General features: G+C 32.5%; 1 protein-coding gene and 1 long non-coding RNA gene across 4 annotated transcripts; both read left to right on the top strand.

The window, feature by feature from the left end:
- The first annotated feature begins 6,130 nt into the window (after nucleotides 1–6,130).
- On the top strand, nucleotides 6,131–14,271 carry LOC127074145 (uncharacterized). Its single transcript, XR_007785931.1, has 4 exons — nucleotides 6,131–6,581; nucleotides 9,521–9,710; nucleotides 11,378–13,342; nucleotides 14,042–14,271. It is a non-coding gene; the product is annotated as an uncharacterized LOC127074145 (long non-coding RNA).
- Nucleotides 14,272–14,969: 698 nt separating this feature from the next.
- LOC127074143 (probable trehalose-phosphate phosphatase F) lies at nucleotides 14,970–19,421 on the top strand. Of its 3 annotated transcripts, none has more exons than XM_051015439.1 (14): nucleotides 14,970–15,064; nucleotides 15,146–15,209; nucleotides 16,730–16,813; nucleotides 16,892–17,408; nucleotides 17,523–17,663; nucleotides 17,749–17,820; nucleotides 17,917–18,042; nucleotides 18,197–18,253; nucleotides 18,346–18,447; nucleotides 18,560–18,634; nucleotides 18,729–18,798; nucleotides 18,886–18,956; nucleotides 19,034–19,126; nucleotides 19,208–19,421. In XM_051015439.1, the coding sequence occupies exons 4-14, from the start codon at nucleotides 17,106–17,108 to the stop codon at nucleotides 19,274–19,276; spliced, it is 1,179 nt and encodes a 392-aa protein (XP_050871396.1). In that variant the 5' UTR covers nucleotides 14,970–15,064; nucleotides 15,146–15,209; nucleotides 16,730–16,813; nucleotides 16,892–17,105; the 3' UTR covers nucleotides 19,277–19,421. The 3 variants fall into 3 exon arrangements, with proteins under 3 accessions (XP_050871396.1, XP_050871395.1, XP_050871397.1); XM_051015438.1 differs by having other exon boundaries at nucleotides 18,557–18,634; XM_051015440.1 differs by lacking the exons at nucleotides 14,970–15,064; nucleotides 15,146–15,209; nucleotides 16,730–16,813 and having other exon boundaries at nucleotides 16,896–16,985; nucleotides 17,101–17,408; nucleotides 18,557–18,634.
- The last annotated feature ends 1,182 nt before the right edge of the window (nucleotides 19,422–20,603 follow it).

The raw sequence follows: 20,603 nt of genomic DNA, 5'->3' as shown, positions 1-20,603 counted from the left end.
CTCCCCATGATTCTTGTTTCCTAACACTACTGAGATCATTCGCTAACGTCGTCCCTCTTCCTTCCATAAGTCCTTCTTTTTCCTTGTTAGTTTTCAATCGTACTTCCACTTCAAAGCACCGTTTCACCTGTCAGCTTATATCACATTCTCACCAATTCTCTCGGGGTTAAGTGTTTTCACTCATAATTCAGAATATGCAAATAAGTGGGAAACAAGTGGTTTTTGGTTTAGAGTCGATGTTACCTACTGTGTTGGTTTCTTTTGTTTTCTCGCTCAGTTTTCTCTTTTTTTCTATTTTTCAACCGAGTGCCCTTTTTCGTGCTTCTTTTGAATCTTCGAGTTTATTTATAATATTTTTTTTTCTTTTCTCTCGATGATTTCCTATTTCACTTTTTTTTCTTTTTATTTTCGCACTTTTTGGGGCGTTTGGAACTCTTTGGGTTTTTTTACCCCAAACTTAGCTTTTCAACACAGTTTAAAGGTATTAACATGACTCTGAACAGGGTAAGGAAGTGTTTTGGCCAAGGGGTACATTTATGGGGTTTAAACATGAAGGAGAATTGCGATCCAAAACGCAGCGGAAATTAAATTTTTTTCCTTTAGAGATCCTTACGAATGGTCATGATCAGTGATAGAATATTTACCTCTTGTGACGATTGAAACCTTTGGTGCAGATCTCTTATGACGATCAAAACCTTTGATGCAGATCCACGGAGCGATCACGAACGTTGAATGATGACAACATCTCTACTCAGTCCACACGAACGGATTCCTTCAATCTCAGTGCTAGCTGGTACGAATAAAGGCTTTGAGTGTGTGTGTGTGTGTGTGTGTGTGTGTGTGTGTGTGTGAGAGAGAGAGAGAGAGAGAGAGAGAGAGAAAATGAAAATAATGCAACCGCCATGAATGCTTCTGCACAAGGGTTCTATTTATAGAACCACTTGTGTGGGCTTCAAGCTAAAAAGCCCACTTAAGTGTATTTTGGCCCATATCTTATAATATGCCCAAAATCACTTAAGCGTGTGGTACCTTACCATATTTCGTATTCTACTTAAGTACACTGTACCTTACGATGTTCTATAATTCACGTAAGTGCACCGTACCTGACGGTGTTCCTTAGTTACTATATCTCTCATCAATCTGTCCTTTGTGTGTGACCCTGTAGGTTTTTGCGGCATTGACAATTATATTAAATCACGTATTTAACATAATAAACAGTGAGCGGTATCTAGCAACACATCACTGCTACCCAAGACACGAAAATGTCATGTGATCTGACAAATCCTTATGTGATAATACTTATGTGCATAATTACCCTTTTGCCCTTATGTCTATATTGAACACAAGGCATAGACCGTGTCATCCTTGTCCAGTTCAATATTGGGCCCATAGACATTTATCCTGTTATGCAGGATGGGCAAATTCCATCTAGGTCACCCATGTCCCTCAGTATGCTTCGTGGAGTACCCATCAACTGTCTTTATGGTTATCCAGTTACGGACAACGTTTGATCAGCAATAAAGCACTCAACTCTACATCTAGGGTCCATAGTGGTTTCAGGTCGAAGGGTGGTATACACCATTATCACCATGAGAATAACTTATGACACTTTGCATAACATTTTATATAGTATTCTCATAGCGGGTCAATCCGGTATAAATATTACTCTTAATATTCATACCTATGTTTAAGACTTGATAACTCCTTATCCATGATCCATGAGATGTGATCATCAGTCTATATACATAATAGTCTTAATGCTTTAATGTTATCCCACTTCACAATAAAGCTCGACTATGGATACTTTAAGAATAGTGTCCTTATGTTTAATGTGATCTCATGATCAAGTCACACTTGATACATTAAACGGACTAGCTATTCTAGGGATTTTATTAAACAAACGTAATAAAGAAAAAGCCTTTTATTATTAATAAATAATTCGATACAAGTACCAAAAGTATTGGCCTCTGGGGCTTACACCAACAAAACAAACAAATGGATACAAGCTCAAATGGGGTTTACAAGGGATATAATTATTTAGGATGGCTAGAAAGGCTCAGGGTTAATTTTAAACAACGTGTCTCAGTGTGTGTAATCATGCAGTGACAGACCCATAGAGTCTATGCAAACTTAGAGTGATAAAGACAAACTTGAATATCTCTCATGATGATCAATGTGTTTGGCTTTTTATGACTCACCTTGTTTGGTTAAGCTTTGACAGTATCCACAATACTCTTTAGCCTGGTGCGACTTTTTCCTTACTTCGGAATGTACAAGACACTTATGTTGGTTAAGCTGTACACGTTGCGTCCGATCTTTCTTTTTCAGCAGTGTCAACTTCCTGGGGAGATCCTTGACAATAAGCCATGGTTAGAGGCGTGATCCTTTCCTCCATTCCCACTCGTGATCATTACTATTTCCACAATATCACCACAGACTTGAAACACTCGCAGCATAATGTACCTTCAAACAGAAAAACCAAATCTAGAATGCAATAAAGTAAAATAACACCATACTGAAATAAAATAACAAAATACTAAAAATAACAATAAAAGACATAAAATATCCCCCACACTTGAACTAAACATTGGCCCCAATGTTTGCGAACAAGAGAGAAGGAGGACACTCACAGTACCCTACTGAGGAGGTGGTTGTGGAAAATGCAACATCAACTGTCGCATCATGCTGCTCATCTCATCCAACACTGCCCCCTGTCGGGCTTTCTCAATACCTTGCCGTTGTTGTTCCGTCCTTAAGTCACCTATTTCGGTTTGTACCCAGGTCCATTGGTCAGTAGACCAGGAAGAGGAACCTGCCTCCTGCTGGGTAGGTTCCTGATGTGGTGGTACAAATTGTTCCTGAGGTGCTTGGGGTTCCTCTTCTTCTGCCTCCGTGGCATCCACCTGGTCATCTATGAAATGCTCACCTGCAGCAAAATGGTCAGGTGTCGTGGCCTTTCTCCGCGTAGGGGTCAACACTCACATACAACTAGTTGGCACAGTCAATAATAGCAACTCTGTCCGGATCTGACAGAGCTATAATAAACCTCTTATGGATAAGCACAAAATATTAAGTAGGGGCAACAATAATCATACCTTGTTGAATTAGAGTGGACATGTCAATTTTGGTCTTACCTGCAATTGGCGTGTCTTCGAGTAACACAACTTGATACCCAAAATGCCCAGTTATTTGGGTGATCATGCCACCCACGGAGATGCCTCAGGAGTCTGCTCGGCCAACTCTGCCCAAATAGTCAGCTGCAAAGGCAACTACATTGATGGCTTTGTTCTGTGTCATCGAGTACATAAAAATATCTCTCTCTGAGTAGCCACCCTTGTGCTATCGCCTCTTCTAAACAGGGTGTAGGCCAAACCCTTATGAGCATACCGAAAACATGGATTCTGGATGTCGTAGGCCTTAGCACCTTTGGAGGTGTAATCCGTCCTCCCGGTGATGGCAATCCAGAAGTCCTTATGTGAGAACACATCTGGGACCGCTCCTGGTCCGTACAGAGGGAGTCGGAGTATCCCTGCTAATTCCTCAACCGACAATTCATGGTAATTATTAAACAAGCGGAAATGCAAAGTGCCAAAATAATACCTGGTCATGTCTATCCACCTCTTTTTGAGTTGGAATTCCAACGTGCTGAGGAATTCGAGCGTGATGCGCTCGTATGTTGGCGCTTCCAGGCTCATGAACTCCAGCATTCCTAAAACGTGGAACATTCGGTCTACCTCAATTTTGAGCCCTAGCGTGTTCAGAGTATGCTCACACATGTACCTTGTCGGTGTGAGTTTCCGTTTCCGGTGAATTTGATACCTCTTTTCTTGTTCCGGATTGTCAAACACGATGTTGTATGGATTTGGGTTCCGGCTTGGTCACTTCCGTGACCTTGCCATCTCCGCAGGTTGTTGCTTTCCGGTGAGAATTCTCCTCGGGGGAATGTTGGACCTGCAAAAATAGGAAATTTGAAAAAGGGAGTTAGAAAATTCCGAAACCGTGGTTAGAACGGGGATGACGAATGGAGTAATATTTGTGAAGGGTGTTTTTGCAATAGGAGAGTGGAAGTGGTGGTTATGGAAGCTTTTAGGTAATGGGGTTTGTGAGGTTTAATGGGGTTTGTGAGGTTTAGAGAGAAGGAGAGTGAGAATGATGATAATGATGAGAGAGAATGATAAGAATGTAATGAAAAAATTCTGATAATGATAAGGTAAATGGGGTAAAGTGTGGTTAAGGTGGGGTAAATAGGGGAGGCCCACTGCAAAATTTGGATTTTCAAATTTTTTTCAAAAATTCCGCCTGCCTGACACGGCCGTGTCAGGCTACTGTTAACAAAATATTCCCTTGGACGTGTGAGTATGCTTGTGACATTGCCCATGAATATTGGTTTGTAAATCTATTCGTCTGTGATACAAATGTTCCCTTCTCCACTTGTTTTGGATAGCCAACAATATTTTCATCGATTGACACAAAGTAACTTTCGCTAAAATCGACCAACAAAGAAACATTTTCTATCCATAACTACATAAGCCTTGAGTTCTCTATTGCACCCGAAGATACGTAGGAGCAGGATTTGTAAATCTTGTCAGGCACATTAATAAAAAACCCAAAATCTTGGTTCTATTCTTCTTTCTCTTTTGATAACTTGAGAATCCTAACATTTTTAATCTAACACTAACACGCACAACTAACCAAACAGTTTTTGTTAAGTACAATAGACATGAGGGATGCTAATATATTCCTCTTACGTAACCGACTCCCGAACCCTGATTTGGTTGCGAAGACCAATATAATTGTCATTCTTTCTTGGGTTTTATTGATATTTCCCCTTTCCTTTTTAGGAATAAGTAAAGTTCAGTGGAGACTCTGTTCAGTCCATCATGCGAACGTGCGATTGCGCTTCGCTAAGTCGTGTTCTCATTTTTCAAGGTGCAACACAAACTGGGCTCTTACTAATCATGAATTAGGTATAACTCCAAGCCTTTCTAGTCTTATTTACCAAATAGGAAATATGACAACTTTTGATTTCGGAGAATATGTTTTTGAACAAGTGTTGAAACAAGTTGAGTCTTTTAAAATTAAGTTTCCCATTGCCTTACCATCCTTGATTTGTGGTATTATGATTAAGCAAAGATCGGATATCTCGGCAGGTGATGGTGTATTCAGAATTCCTTTGAGACCCTTGAATTTTAGTTACAAACTTTTTGCTAGGAAACATGTCCCAGACATTGTTCTTCCCAATCTTCTTAATTTGGTGAATCAAATATGTCTATTAGGTGTTATTATTCCTGGAACCCCTCCTATGTTAGGGGTTTCTAGAGGCCACATTCTTAATGTTATTATGTAGGAGTCCAAAGCATTGCAAGAAATAATTTCTATCTCAACTACCACAAAAAAAAAGTGTGGTTTATGGTCTTATCTAGATAATGAACCCCAAGGCCTATGTGGCATCCATTTCTTAAGAAGTCTGGAAAAATGTTGAGAAAGTTGTTAAAATATTAAGTGAAAATGAAGAACAAGATAACATTGGATGAAAGGAAAATGTGGAATATGAGACTAAATTTGGGGCCTTAAACAATCCAAGAGAATACTAAAAAAATAAATGCAATCCAATAAATGATGAAGGCAACCCAAAGTCGTCAAAAAAACTATGCAGATAACAGACATAAATCGTTGTTATTTGAAGAAGGTGATCATGTCATCTTGAAAGTGATTCAAAAGTTTGGCTTACACGATGTTTTCAAAACCAAAAAACTTTGCCTAAGGTACATTGGGAAATTTGAGATAATTCAGCACATTGATTCAAAGGCATGCCAATTAGCATTGCCTTCGACTATGTCAGGATTGGATGATGTATTTCATGTATCTCGACTACAAGGAGAATCACACAGTGAAACTAATTTGGGAATGATCACCAAATGGAGAAGCCACTTGAAAATTAGAGTCAAAGATGATGAAGAATTACCCACACCTATTTCCAAGTAAAATTTTGAATTTCAATGACGAAATTTTTTGAATTTTAATTAATAATCACTAAAATTATATTTGTCGGAAGGAAAAAAAATCGAGTAAAATTAGATTAATTAGTAACAAGTGTCATAGGTGTAATCATAAGTGAAGATGAGTGGAATTTTTATAATCAAGTGCAGAAACACAATAAAATATGGACAATTACTCTTATTTGGATCAATTTTTTTTCCATTCTTTCCTTCTTCCTTATTAACTGAACCCTCATATCCTCCATAGCCAAAATTCTCAAATTTTGAATCTTAACCAAAAACAACGATTCAAGTACGAAACCTCATCAATAAACTTGGCCCATTATCACGAAGAGCTTAGTTTTTCGCTTTACTCTTTCTTTTTTTCCACTTGTATCAAAATCCTAAACCCCAAATTCCCAAAATATAACAATTTAGAATTTTGCTTGTGTTACTAGCCTCATCCTTTAAGTGATTCTTGTGGTAAAAGGAAACAGATAAGTTGAAGTTGGAAGAATCCAAGTATAAAACCCCCTTGAAGATTGATCGGAGGGAGAGGCTTTGGAATTAGAATCAAATATTTTGCTCTCAACAACTCAATTGGTGAGTTCTTTTAGTATTTAATAATGCAATTGAAGTAGTAGTGCAATTATTTTGATGATTAATTAGAGAAAATAATCAAGTTCTTTAGAAATCCCAAAATTTTAATTTAGAGGTTTTTTGACACTTGATTAGAATATTTTTTGTTTAACATCAAGAGGCTGAATTTCAGAATTCGTATAATAGACCTGTCATAAAACGATCCATATCTTTTATTTGGTAATTGTGTTTCATGTCCTATTTTGGAATTTGAAAATTAGACTCATTTTTCTTCATTTTAAGTACTAATTTCATAGGAGGAGCATTTGAAATGAGGTCAGAGCATGAACTTTAAGTTGAGGTTGCAGTGCTAAAACCTGCAGAATTTGTTCATATGAGTTTTAGGGAGAAAAGTAGAAACTTCACGGTTGTATGTATATATTTTAGGTTATATGTATATATATGTTTAGTCATATCTAAATCATATAGTTACATGATTTGAATTATAAAATAAGTCAATATTAGATGATAGAAATTATAGAAAATGGAATTTCAAGTAAGCTCACAAAGATAAGAGTGGTCGGTTTAGAATAGTTAAATAACTATTACTTTATAATTTCCGGTTGATCAAAAGAAAGTTGTAACTGTACAAAATTATGTTCAATCTATGATATTGAATGAGTACACATAAGTATTATTGGCCAACAATGTCAATTTAATTTTAATTTGTTTAAGAAATCCCAAGTAAATTATGAGTAAGGTCCGAGTCCTATTAAGTTGCTATGGTTGGATAAGCATACTGAATGAATCAATTCAAAAATGTAATTTGAAGGATAAAATGAACAATATAGTGTTAGTTGTGTGATACACTATATTATTTGTTTATTTGTGTCTAAATTATTTGAAATATGTATTTTCTATTGATCAACTTACAAGTAACCTCTCATAGCTTACTAACAACAATTGTTGTAAACTCGTTGAGACAATTAGGTCTCATTCCTCACATTTTTTATTTTCATATAGACAAATGGTCAATGATAAGAAGACTCTTAAATGATTGGAGCTTGAAGAGCTTTCATGTTTCTTTTTCAATTACATGTATGTCTTATTAATTATGTTTAAAACTCTTTCTTAGTTTAATTTCATGCTATGTAATTTCACATGTATGAAAGTTTACATTGTTTTGATACAATATGTTTCTATGTATCATACATGAATATAATTTATAATTTTAAAAGTATCTGATATTGACTGGTATATCTTCGTTAAAATTCTAGATAAATTTATTTGAGATGTTATAAATATCTGTTGAGACTCAAGTGTGAGTTTGAAGTCTCACAATACCGAGAAGAATTGAGGTTGAATACTTATAAGTGAGAGAATCTATATAGCTATTTTCTTTAAGTTTTAGGTCAATATGTGAATAATTTTTCTCAGGATGACCCATCAATACCGACCACCTATACAAACCACCTTCACGAGTCAAAGTGCTCCCCTAAAAAGTAAAATATTTCCACTAAAACGAGTATTTGTAGAAGTTTCTCGGACATTAATGAAAGTTAGAATAGAAATTTTTCGTTAAGGTCCCCACCTACATCTCAATTTCTAAAAGAAAACTAAATTGAAATGGAAGACCTTAACGCGAAATTTTCATTCCAACTCTAATTAATATATGCATGCATATCCCTCACTCTAAGACCGTCTTCCTCTTAAGCCAGGTCACATCCGATACATATCCCAAGCTATCTTATTTTCTCCCTTAAGTTTTTAGACAATTTTTTAAAGACCATTAAAAATGATAAATTTGAAAAAAACTATTACCTAAATATTTTCCACAACAAAAAAATATTTCTAATTCTTTGTGATTCTTCAAAATATTTTTAAATTTATTTAGTTTTAAAATAAACTAAAATATTCAAAAACTTTAAAAACAATTTATTATATTAATTAATTAAAAAAAGGACCTATTTATCATTTTGATGTAATGAGGATCATGAGAGATCGATGCATCGATGGTTGATGGTAGGGGTGTGCAAAAAAGCCAATGACCATAAACCTTAATTCCACCCTCTCAATAACTCTCTTTCGCACAATTGAAATCTAAACCTTAATTCCACCCTCTCAATAACTCTCTTTCACACAATTGAAATCTAAACCTTAATTCCCAAAATTCTTCAAACCCAAACGATTGTCGCTTATTCCTTCCGTCGCTACTGCCATAAACGCTTCTCTTGTTGTCAAAATCATCACAGATTCAAGTGAAAGCTCTGCTCATAATCATAGTTACGAGGTGAATTTCAACTCTATAGTACCTTAAACTTTTTTGCATTTTGATGATTTGCTTTTATTTTATGATCATCAAAGATATTAAAGCATTTGACTTTATGAATAATTATTGTTGGTGAATTCATGTTTTTGATCCATAAGTTGTCGCTTAATGGGATTTTGATTCCCATCCCCTGCAACTGCAATAGCTTGTTGGTAATGTTGATTTATAGGTTCTTAGGTGCTACGTGTATGAGTGACTCTTAGCTCTGATTCTTTTTTCAGATCTAAATACAAATTGTAACATGTGTTGGCATTTGTGGTTAAATGCATATGGTTTGTTTGATGTAAATAGCTTATTTCAGTTCTTCTTCAATCAATACTTACCATATAATGACTTATGTATAAACTGTAATACTATTAAATAGCTTAATGAAAATTCTTCGCCGAAATAATGTCCTAGTTCCAGTTTATTAGCTAGGACAAAATCAATTTGTTATACCTTATAGAGTTTAATTTCCATGCACTTTAAGTGTATACAGCTTTACACCGTTAGCATATCACAATCAATATGGATTAATTTGGATACTAATTTCGTTTAAGGTTATTAGTTTTTTTTGTACACCCCTAATTTGGATCAGCTTATCGGGTTCCAAATTTGAGACTCTCTCAAAAATCTCTCTTTCGCTTGCTCTCAGGAACTCACAAGCATCAATCGCTAAACCCTAATTCCCAAAACGGAAACACCAACATCTTCCTAATTCTCCTTCACGTTCTCCATCTCTGATTCTCTCTACACTTTCTCTCTGTACACTTTCTCTCTCTCATTCCATCCAATCCTGGATCTGAGCCTCACGATTGAACCGTTGTGTCGGAAACTTCTTGAAGGTACGTAAAACTCTTACTTTTCTATATTACTTATCTCTTCAATTTGTATGCGTTTGTTGATTGAAGTTTTGTGATTGATGATTGAATTATGTTGTCATGGAGGTTGATTTTTCTTCATTGTTTGAGGCAATCTAATAATGTGGTAGAATATAATGTAGATTTTGAAATACTTGACCAATGATTTGTTGCTTTGATTTTGCATGTGAGTTATATGTAAAGTTACATCAAATTAGAATGTGAAAGTGGTTAGGTGAATTGTTATTTTGTTTGTTCCAAAAGCCTAGTAAATTAACCATTAACATAAGATTAGTTAAAAAATTATCTATTTATCCATGTTTTAGAATAACTTCTACTTGTTGACTAAGTTGAAGTTTTATAATATTTGTGTTGCAGTCCATACAACTAGCCTTCTAAAAAATCAAACATTATATCCAACTTTCAGTTAAAAGTTTGACTTTAATTCTATATAGATATAAAACTGCTGTACCATTACTTGTAAACTATATTTCATTTACTCATATTGTACTATTTTAATTTGTTCATAAAACCATAAACTTGCCTTATCTCTTTGGTGTCACCAATTTCATGCTCAATCAAGGAATTACTTTATTAATGTTGTTTCATCAAAATATTAACTTTTTTTAGAATCTGACAATTTTTTTGTTTTTTGTTTTTCTTGTTTCTATAACTATATTTTATGCATCAATTACATAGCATTAATATGCAAATCTAACTCAAACACAAGGCATTGTTAATTCTCAACATGTAATTAAATTTATCAACTTCACCATATGACCATATCTACAAAATACAAAGCCTTACCATATCTGAAGTTTTAAATAATTAGTGAGTACTATATTTGTAATAAATTTCACAAGTTTACTCTCTATTTTTCTGTATGCAGTAGGAGCAGTATATCCTTCAAATTTGGAAGAAACAAAATATTTAGTATAATTGCCTTAGGCACATCTCATTTAGGTGTTGAGCTTGCCTTTGGCTTGCAATGATTATTCATAACTAGAATATTTGAAATCATCTTTATGTTCGATTTTTGGGATTGAGGGAAGGATTATGATCCAACTTCTCTATGTTTTTCTCAATCAAAGAGAATTGATTTGATTTCAAATAGAATGAATTGTTGTATCTCATAACGGAAGCAAAGATGATATATCGATGAAAGCAATTTTCAGGTTACCGTCTAAGTCGTTTTCTTTTTTGAATTTTGGTTTTACTAAAATTGTAGTTTTTGACATTTCTCTAATTTGTTTTCCTAACTCATTGGTAATGTTGATTTATGGGGCTTTAGGTGCTACGTGTATGAGTGACTCTTAGCTCTTATTCATTTTCAGATCTAAATACAAATTGTAACATGTGTGGGCATATTTTGTGGTTCAATGCATATGTTTTTTTTGGTGTAAATAGCTTATTTCAATTCTTCTTCAATAAATACTTACCATATAATGACTTCTCTATGTTTTTCTCAATCAAAAAGAATTGATTTGATTCCAAATAGAATGCATTGTTGGATCTCATAACAGAAGCAAATATGATATATCGATGAAAGCAATTTTCCGATTACCATCTAAGTCGACTTCTTTTTTGAATTTTGGTTTTACTAAAATTGTAGTTCTTGACATTTCTCTAATTTGTTTTCCTAATTTTAACAGAATCAAGATGACTAATGTTAGTTACTTGCCAACATATGCGACATCTTAGAATACGCTTTTAACACCTTCACCTTCGGTCTCTAATGAAATGCCACCTCTTCACACTAAGAAGTGGAAGAATCATCTCTTCACACTAAGAAGTGGAAGAATCATTCAGAGGCTTGGAATCATTTCATTGTATTATTAGTAGAAGAAAAGAAAGCTTCATGTAAATATTGTGGCACACAAATTAAGTATGATAATGGAACTAGTTCCATGCATGCTCATTTATTGAGATGCCTTGTTTACAAGAGACAGAAGACATCATCTTCTATGACAAGTGATGAAGAACATGTTGACCATCCTTTAATTGTCAAGTTTGACCAAGAGGCTATTCGAAGAGAAATGGTTAAGATGTTCATAAACATGGAGACTCCTTTTTGAAAGGTCGAACATGAGTCTTTTCATGAATTTATGAGTCTCTCTTCACCAAGATTTCAGATTTGTTCACGCACAACATTGGTACGTGATGTCTTGAAACTCTGGGACACATAAAGAATGATTTTGAAAAACTTTCTCTCTCTGAATTGTCGAAGAGTTTGTCTCACCACTGATATGTGGACTTCTTGTCAAAAGTTGAGCTATATGTGTGTGACGGCCCATTTCATTGACAATAATTGACACTTACAAAAGAAGATTTTAACTTTTTGTCAAGTCACAAGCCATACAGGGGATGCTATTTGTGAAACAATGGAGATGTGTTTGGAACAATTGGGGTTTAAACCGTGTGCTTAGTTTGACGGTTGATAATGCTTCATCTAATGATGTTGGAGTTGAACGTCTCAAGAGAAGACTTTTGTCTAAGAATAGTTTAGTTATGAGCGGAAACCATTTTTCATATGAGGTGTTGCACACACGTATTGGATTTAATTGTGAAAGAAGGTTTGAAAGACATTGATAATTCTGTTTATAGAGTTTGTTATGCTAGATCTTCTCCCGCGAGGCTTGCTAAATTCAAGGCATGTATAGATGAGGAGAGCATAGACTATAAAGGTTTAGTTTCTCTAGATGTTGAGACTTGTTGGAATTCAACTTACTTGATGGTAGTATCCGCATCAAAACATGAAAGAACCTTTGAAGAATTAGGTTTTTGAAACAAAAGGCACGTGAAAGCTATATTTTGACTTAATGATTTTGATTATATGCTTAAAAAAGTTATGCTTAAGTTACATACATTTTGAAATTTTTATGGTCTGTTATGTGATTTATGGTGTCTAAAGGGGACAATTTGGTGCCTTAGATTTATGTTTTATTATCATCAGAGGCATTCAAGCTTTGTTTCATATGGTTCTGTTTCCACCGAATTCACTTTAATTTGTTATGTCATTGGATTCTTTGTGAAAGCTAAGAGGTTTTTCTAATTGATCTAGCTTTTGTTGAGCAGAAAATGGGACTGTTGCTAATTTTGCTTCTATTTTAAGTTGCATTTTGTCCAATGCTGTCATTTAAGCTTCTATTTAAGTTGTATTGATCTAACTTTCATTGATCTAGGTTTGCTCTAATGCTGTCAGTGGCAGAAGGGTTTTATTCAAATTTTGCTACACTATACACTTTGTACTAAATTGCTTATCGCATGACAAAAGCTGTTTGTTTAAATTCATATGCATTACAAATCTATAACACCGCTATGGCCACTATTTGACATCATTAGCTTGATCTTAATAACCCAAAGTTTTTGTAACAAAGCTTGAATGCTTAAGTTACAAACGTTTTGAAAATTTTATGGACTGTTATGTGATTAATAGGAAAGTGTGTTTGTTTCTTCTTTGTTTCTTCACTGCCATTGCTTCTTTTTGTACTACATACGAGTGGTATTAGACTTTTACACAACACACGTCTTCATATATAACACTGTCAATTTATACGGAAGATGGTGCTAGTTGTTCAACCTCTTCAACCTCTGTTGCACTCGAAGATGACTTAACGGTAAAGAATTCTAAAGTTTGTTTATGCACCTGTGCGTTTATGTTGTTGCATCATTTATTCCAAGTTAGTTGAATCACGTGGAAATTTGTTTCAAACTAATAGATGTAGGGTCTAAGAGCTTAGAAGACTTGTGGATTGATTTTTTTTTGATATTTTATCATTAAAATGTTCACATTTTCTTCATATTATGGTTGTCAATGTCACTGCTAGTATTTACATTAAATTGCTAATGCTCATAGCTAGTATATTGTTCACATTATTGCTAATGTTTTATGAGGTTACTCATTTTTAGTATTCATTGAGATTTTGAGATTATGTTTGTGCATATACCATGATTATTACAATATCTCAAACATATGTGTAGTTTGAGTCTTATTCAAGGCACTCTTCTTTTCTCTGTATATGCTTTTTCTCAGTCCATAAATTTTATTCCTTTACTATAATTGCCTAGAATTGAAGTATCAGTAATGAATAATTAGTTTGATCCCTAGATGTGGATGGTGTTTGATCCCTAGTTGTGGATGATGTTGGCATTATAGTTATATATTTCAAAAGTATTTTTAGGTGTGTTTTCTATTAGTACTTTTCAATGAGTTGGACAAAAGTATTTCCATGTGTGTTTTCTATTAAAAGTCTTCTTAATTTTCTTGATGAGTTATCTATTTTATGAATATTGTTATTTATTTATTTTATTTGTAGATATGATGGATGATACAAAGAGAGGTTGGAAACTTGGATGATGCAAGAGATTTTGGAAGCATGAATAATTTTTTTATGAGTTGTTTATTTTATGAACAATTATGATTTATAGAGAAATGTTTCATAATTATTTTATGTTATTGATCTTTTTTATGTAACACGTCAAACTTTGTCTTTGTTTTTAATCGGAATATTGTTTATGAAGATTATAAGAGCCAAATTTAAAGTAATTTTTTTAAATAAAGGTTTGACATAAATTAATTTTATAACTAGTTAAAATAAAAGGTTAGTTAAAGAAAACAAACCTATTTTTGATATTATTTATTTTTATAAAATAATTAATTTTAAAATTTTTATTTTATAAAACTGATTTGTTTTTAAGAAAATAAAAACTGATTTTGATAGAAAACATTTTAAAACTGTTTTTTTAAACTGATTTGAATCTGAACCGATCAATTTATAAAACAATTAAAAAAATATAAATTGATTTTATGGAAAAGAATTATAAGATCCAAATCAAATTATATATAATTCAATTTAGTTTAGTTTATGAACAGAACACATTCCTAATTGATGGTTGATTCTATTTATAAAAGATGGTGAAAACAAATCAGTTCAAAAAGAGGTATATATCAATCTAATTTGGAATGAAATCAAAAAAAAAAAAAAATCAAAATTTTCAAATAGGTTAATAAACTTAATTCAAGTAACTTCCGTAAAATGAATTTAAAGATTCCATGAATTGAATTTATAAATAAAAATAATAATATTTTGTGGATGGTTAAAAATTTAACAAGCTCAACTAAATTCATAAAAAAACAACCCACCGTCCAAAAAAACAAAAAACAAAATCAACACAAAAAAGATCATAACCAAAAATAAAATAAATAAAAATAATGATAAATATTAATGCGAGAATCATGTTAAATATGGAACGTGAATCAAACGAACATATAAATAGCTAAAGCCTCTTGTTATTTTCTTCTCTTTCTTTTTCTTTCTCTCATTCATTCCATTTTCAAGGTCTCAATTTCTTTCCATTTTACGTCTCTTTTTTTGCGTTTTCCTTCATTTTCATTCGTTATTTCTTCGTTTTCGTTTCAGCTTCGTTATTGTGATTTCTGCGCTCTTGAAAGAAAGAAACAAACAAAGGTAGCTGATAAATCAGGTGTGATTCATTTTCTATCTTTTTCTCTATGTGTATTGGCGTGATTCAATGTGATAATCAACAAAATGTGAAATTAATTATGCGTAAAAATATTAATTCTATGCACGATCTTTTTTTTTTTTTGAAATCTTCATGCCTGTGTTTTTGATATAGAACATGAAAAAATTCAATCTTTTTTATGAATTTACAAGAAATGGTTGCTATCATAGGTTATTGAGAAATCTTGATTTTTTGGTGCTGAATGACATTTTATTGAAAATGTTTAGCTTTTTAATTTTATTGACAATTAGACAATGATTTCATCACTCATTTGTTAAATAAAGTTGCACGACGGAGATCTAAGCTGTTACCGTAGGGTTTTTCAATGTTATTGATGTTAGTGAGGCCGCAACTTTAATATAAAATCTTGCTTTTAATTTACTTTTAATGTGTCAATTAAGGAAAAACATGATGTGTATGATTTTGTTGTTTATAGGACTTTATATGATGTTGAATTTGAATGTCTGCATAGGGAGAGAAAAGTACTAGATAATTAATGGTGGTGGGTCTTCATGCCAGATTTAGGTTTAAAGTTTTGTATTGGTTATTACTTTATGTCAACATTGACCTTAAAACAAAGACAGGTTGCTGCCAACCATGTACCATCTTCTAAAAGTGACTTTTGATGGAAACCTTACACATGATTTCCATAATCTCTTTTGGTTTTTGACTCTGTTATGTCTCTTTGTTTTTTTGTGGTGGAGAGTAATTGAGTTTGGTTTATGCATTTAATTTATGCTCATGTCAATGTTGTTGTGTCAAGCCAATGAAGGAAACTTTTTATTCTTGTTAATATTTTAGTTTATACATGAATGTGAAGAATCGTGGGTTGGATCTAAAACTTTTGTTTCCGTAGTTACGAATCTCTATCGTTGGATACGGTTTTTGTTGTTCTAAGTTGTATTTTAAAGTTCATTTAGTATAAGGTTAGAATACAAGCTGTCAGATCTTTATTTAATGGTTAAAAGCTCTTGGCTGCGCAAATTTCCTAATTATTGAAAAACCAGGTCCACATAGAACCTGTGTTTTTAACTCAACACTTGCATTATTTTATTTCTGTTTCATTTCTTTATCATATGTTATATTATAAACAATCAAATCATTAATATTTTTTCTCATTTTGTGCATTTGCTCTTAACTTATGCAATGATGAATACATTAAAATGTTCTTTTGCATTTTGTTGATAAGCTCAAATAATTGACAGTGTTACTAGGTGAAACTATTTTATTCATTTGGGGTTATTTGAATCTGATCTTCTGAAAAAATGTAAAATGATCAATTGCATATCTTTGGAGAAATTTTGATTCATTACTTAAGGAAAATCACGAATTCACACAGTAAATAAGTTGGAAACTTGAAATGAATGTCAAATGGATTGTATTTTTAATTACTCGATCGGAATATGAGTTGTTTGATCAGCAATGGCTTGTATGTTCTTTCCCTGCTTACTTTTATTGTTTGGTCAATGCTGATGTTGCAGGTTCTGTAATTATTACAATAAACTCAGAGAGTTAGACCATTAAAATTATCCCTTGGTACAAAATGCAATGTGATATATAAATAGGTATTGGTTAAATTTGGTTTTTGTTTGTTGCATTTATTTGACTTTCATAACAAAAATCAATTTTCTTTCTCTGTTAAGTTTCAGGGAAACTTGTGCTTGATGGACTGCACACACAATAGCAGTGACAATAAAACATTAAAGCGTTGGTTTTTCATTGACAAAAGAGTTGGTTAAGCCGAAGATTCGATACAAATCAGTTTGTGACGAAATTCATCATTATATTGAACACAGACTTTTTTATTCTTTTGTTCGTACATAGTTACATACATTTTAAGTAGTTTAATTAGGTGAAATGGATTTGAAGCCTTCTCATGCTTCTCCAATTCTTAATGATCCTGTTCCTGCCAACAAGTCAAGGCTTGGAATCCATTCTAGTTTGTTAGCTTGTTCGCAGCAAGATTCACCACTCTCTCCAGGGAAGTACCCAAAATCCAATTCAAAGAAATCCATGGGAGGTCTTGATGATGTTAGGTCTAACGGTATGTTGGATGCTATGAAAGCATCTTCTCCTCCGAGGAAAAAGTCGATACTTAAAGGTTCGAGTGCCCAAGTTGCTTCATTTGACTACGACATTGAAGATTATAATTTATGGATGGTATAATTCATTGCTACTAATTAATTTCTGCCTATAGTTCTATGTTCTATTTCAATTAATTTTTGTCAATAATTCTACAGCTTGTCATAATTAACTTATAATCCATTTTTCCAGCAAGGATATCCTTCAGCACTAGAAGCTTTTGAGGAAATCATCGACTGTGCAAAGGATAAGAAGATTGCAATGTTTCTTGATTATGATGGCACGCTTTCGCCTATAGTAGAGGATCCTGATTGTGCTTTCATGTCTGAACCTGTATGTAATGCATTACTATAACTCCTTTGTTCTTTTAATTATGAGTGTTATGTACATTACTTTACTCTCTCAAAATAATGTTTAGATGCGAAAAACTGTGAGAAGAGTGGCAAAATATTTCCCTACCGCGATCATTAGTGGAAGAAGCCGTGACAAGGTATTTGAAAGTTGTTCAATCTGATTTAGTACTGATTTAAAATATTTTGTTTATGAGATTTATTAAGTGTAGAAGGTTTGGCTGCTGCATTTTCAGGTATTTGATTTAGTTAAACTAACAGAACTCTACTACGCCGGTAGTCATGGGATGGACATTATTGGCCCTGGTAGTGACACTATGTCCATAAACCATCCAAATTGTGTTAAGTCTACTGACCATCAGGTAATTGTTGATAGTTTACGAGGATTATTAGGAATCCGTATAAGATACATGTCGGACAATGATGATACCTTTCTGTTTCTTAGGATGTGGTCTTCATAGGTTAAGTGTCATTGAATTCACAAGTTGACATAGTTTTTGCATTTGAATGTGACAGGGAAAGGAGATAACTCTCTTTCAGCCGGCAAGAGAATTCCTTCCTATGATCGATGAGGTGAAAATTCCATCCCCAAACCAATAATTGATGACTTATATTCTTTCTTTCACACGTGTAAAAGAAATTAATGATGAATTTTTTCCATGCAGGTTTTTAAAACCCTCATTGACATTACTAAAGATATAGAAGGCGCAAAGGTTGAAAATCACAAGTTTTGTGCTTCTGTACATTACCGTAATGTAGAAGAGAATGTAAGGATTAACTATTACCCCAACCATGATGACTTGATCATTGATCTCTTAGTAATTTTCAATCTCATGTCAAGTTTTGATTTTTACCCTATTTTGAATCGATTTGTAGAAGTGGACATTGATCGGTCAACGTGTCCATGATATGTTAAAAAATTACCCTCGTTTACGTTCAACTCATGGACGGAAGGTATAATATTCCTACGTGCGATTTTAGTAACTTGTTACTCAAGTCTGTTCACACTCTCATAGCGCACTTCAACTTGTTACCTATGCTGTGATAGGTTTTAGAAATCCGTCCTGTAATTGACTGGAACAAAGGAAAAGCTGTTGAGTTTTTACTTGAATCACTAGGTAAGAAGAACCACTCTTTTCCTCTATATGCCTTGCATTACAAGGTGTTTAATGATATATTATAATGTAAAAAATTGTTATGTGCAGGGTTAACTGATAGAAATGATGTACTTCCCATATATATTGGAGATGATAAAACTGATGAAGATGCATTTAAGGTACTGAATTAACTAGTTATTTTCTTTAATCTAGAAAGAGGTTATTATTCTATAATAATATTTTTTGATGTATTTAGGCTCTGAGGGAGAGCAATCTAGGTTATGGGATATTGGTTTCATCAGTGGGAAAAGAAAGCAATGCTTTTTACTCTCTCCGAGACACCAATGAGGTATAAATTCCAACACTATTTTCATATCTGGTGGTTCTTGTAAGAGTGAAGTAAGAAAAAAATATAATTGCATTCATGCAGGTTATGAAATTTCTCCAACTCTTGGTGAATTGGAAGAGGGAGCAAGAAAGAAAGCATGGGAAGGAATAAACCTCATATAATTGCTATATATTATGCACATTGGATTATTTTGTAATTGATTATTTCCTTCACTTTCATTTATTCTAATAAGTTTTTTTAACAACTTTCTAATAAAGTTATCATAAATGAAAGCTATTGGATGTTTGAATAGTTAGTATTGGGGTATCTAACAAGTTAATATTGGTGTTACAACAATAGTTTGTTTGATTCTCCAATGACCAAATGCATTGAATTAAGAAAGAATAAATAACTTTTTTTTGAAATGGTGTTTTAATGCATAAAAAGAGTAACAATGCAAATAGAAATTGAAAGAATACCATATTATTTATATCGACATATAACAATTCAATTACACTTCATTCATTTTAAAAAATATTTTATAGTTTGTTTACTTTGGAAAATAAAACAAATCATCGCCTTTTCTCCTAAATATTCTAATAAAACATAAAAGAAAATTGGAGCTTCCGAGCGATAGAAGTTCAATTTGTTTTCTATCTATCTTTGTAGGCAAAAGAAATAACATCAAAAGTAGTTTTTATTTTTATTAAAATAAAAAATTTATTTATTTTTAAAAATATTTTTTAAAAAACCAATTTTTTTTCGAAAAATGAAAAAAATATACGAAAATATTTTTTCTGAAAAACAAATTTTGTTTTCCGAAAAATAAAATATTCAATTTTTTTCTGAAAATAAAAAATATATATATATATTTGTAAAATAACTATTTCTTTTAATATTCTGATTTTTTAAAAATTAAAAGACATTATAAAATTATAAAAAATAATTTTAAAAGAATTCAAAGTATAAAATTGATTTATAATTACAAACTACTTATAAACTAGTTCATAAATATTCTAAACTAATTTTAAGTTAAATTAAAATCATTTCAGCAGTTAATTGAATTTTAAATAAAATGGTTATTATATACTAAACTTTATAATTTGGTTTAGTGCAGTTTATAAATAATAATCACTCTTAATTCTATCTTTAATGAACCTTAATGAGTCTTTTATGTTGTTCACTATAGATCCTTCACAAATAGACCAATACAAATTTCATAAAATTAGTGATCCTATTTATCCCTAGATAATTCATGAGCATATTTCTTATATCTTTTATATTGATGGATGAAATTGAAAAAGATGATGAATTCATTTGGTGTGTTCACATAAAAGGGTTACATTGGAGTTCCTGAGACAAGGTACGCTAAAGGATAAAAGTATGAGCTTTAAAATTTAAAATCGATAATGCTTTCAATCTTTTCTTGATTGGTAAACAAGGATGATAAATCCTCAATGATCAATGAAGCCTCATTTTGACCTTTATTTTTGTTCGA

This window comes from Lathyrus oleraceus, chromosome 4 (assembly GCF_024323335.1).
Source record: "Lathyrus oleraceus cultivar Zhongwan6 chromosome 4, CAAS_Psat_ZW6_1.0, whole genome shotgun sequence".
In the NCBI taxonomy this organism is placed as follows: Eukaryota; Viridiplantae; Streptophyta; class Magnoliopsida; order Fabales; family Fabaceae; genus Lathyrus; species Lathyrus oleraceus.
The sequence above is the reverse complement of the archived record's forward strand: the minus strand, read 5'-3'. Positions and strand labels throughout refer to the sequence as shown.

Coding starts and splice junctions, on each gene's coding strand:
- LOC127074143 (XM_051015440.1), top strand. CDS start 16,913: ATGGACTGCACACACAATAGCAGTGACAATAAAACATTAAAGCGTTGG. Junction 17,821..17,916: donor GTGGAAGAAGCCGTGACAAG/GTATTTGAAAGT, acceptor CTGCATTTTCAG/GTATTTGATTTAGTTAAACT. Junction 18,448..18,556: donor ACCGTAATGTAGAAGAGAAT/GTAAGGATTAAC, acceptor ATCGATTTGTAG/AAGTGGACATTGATCGGTCA.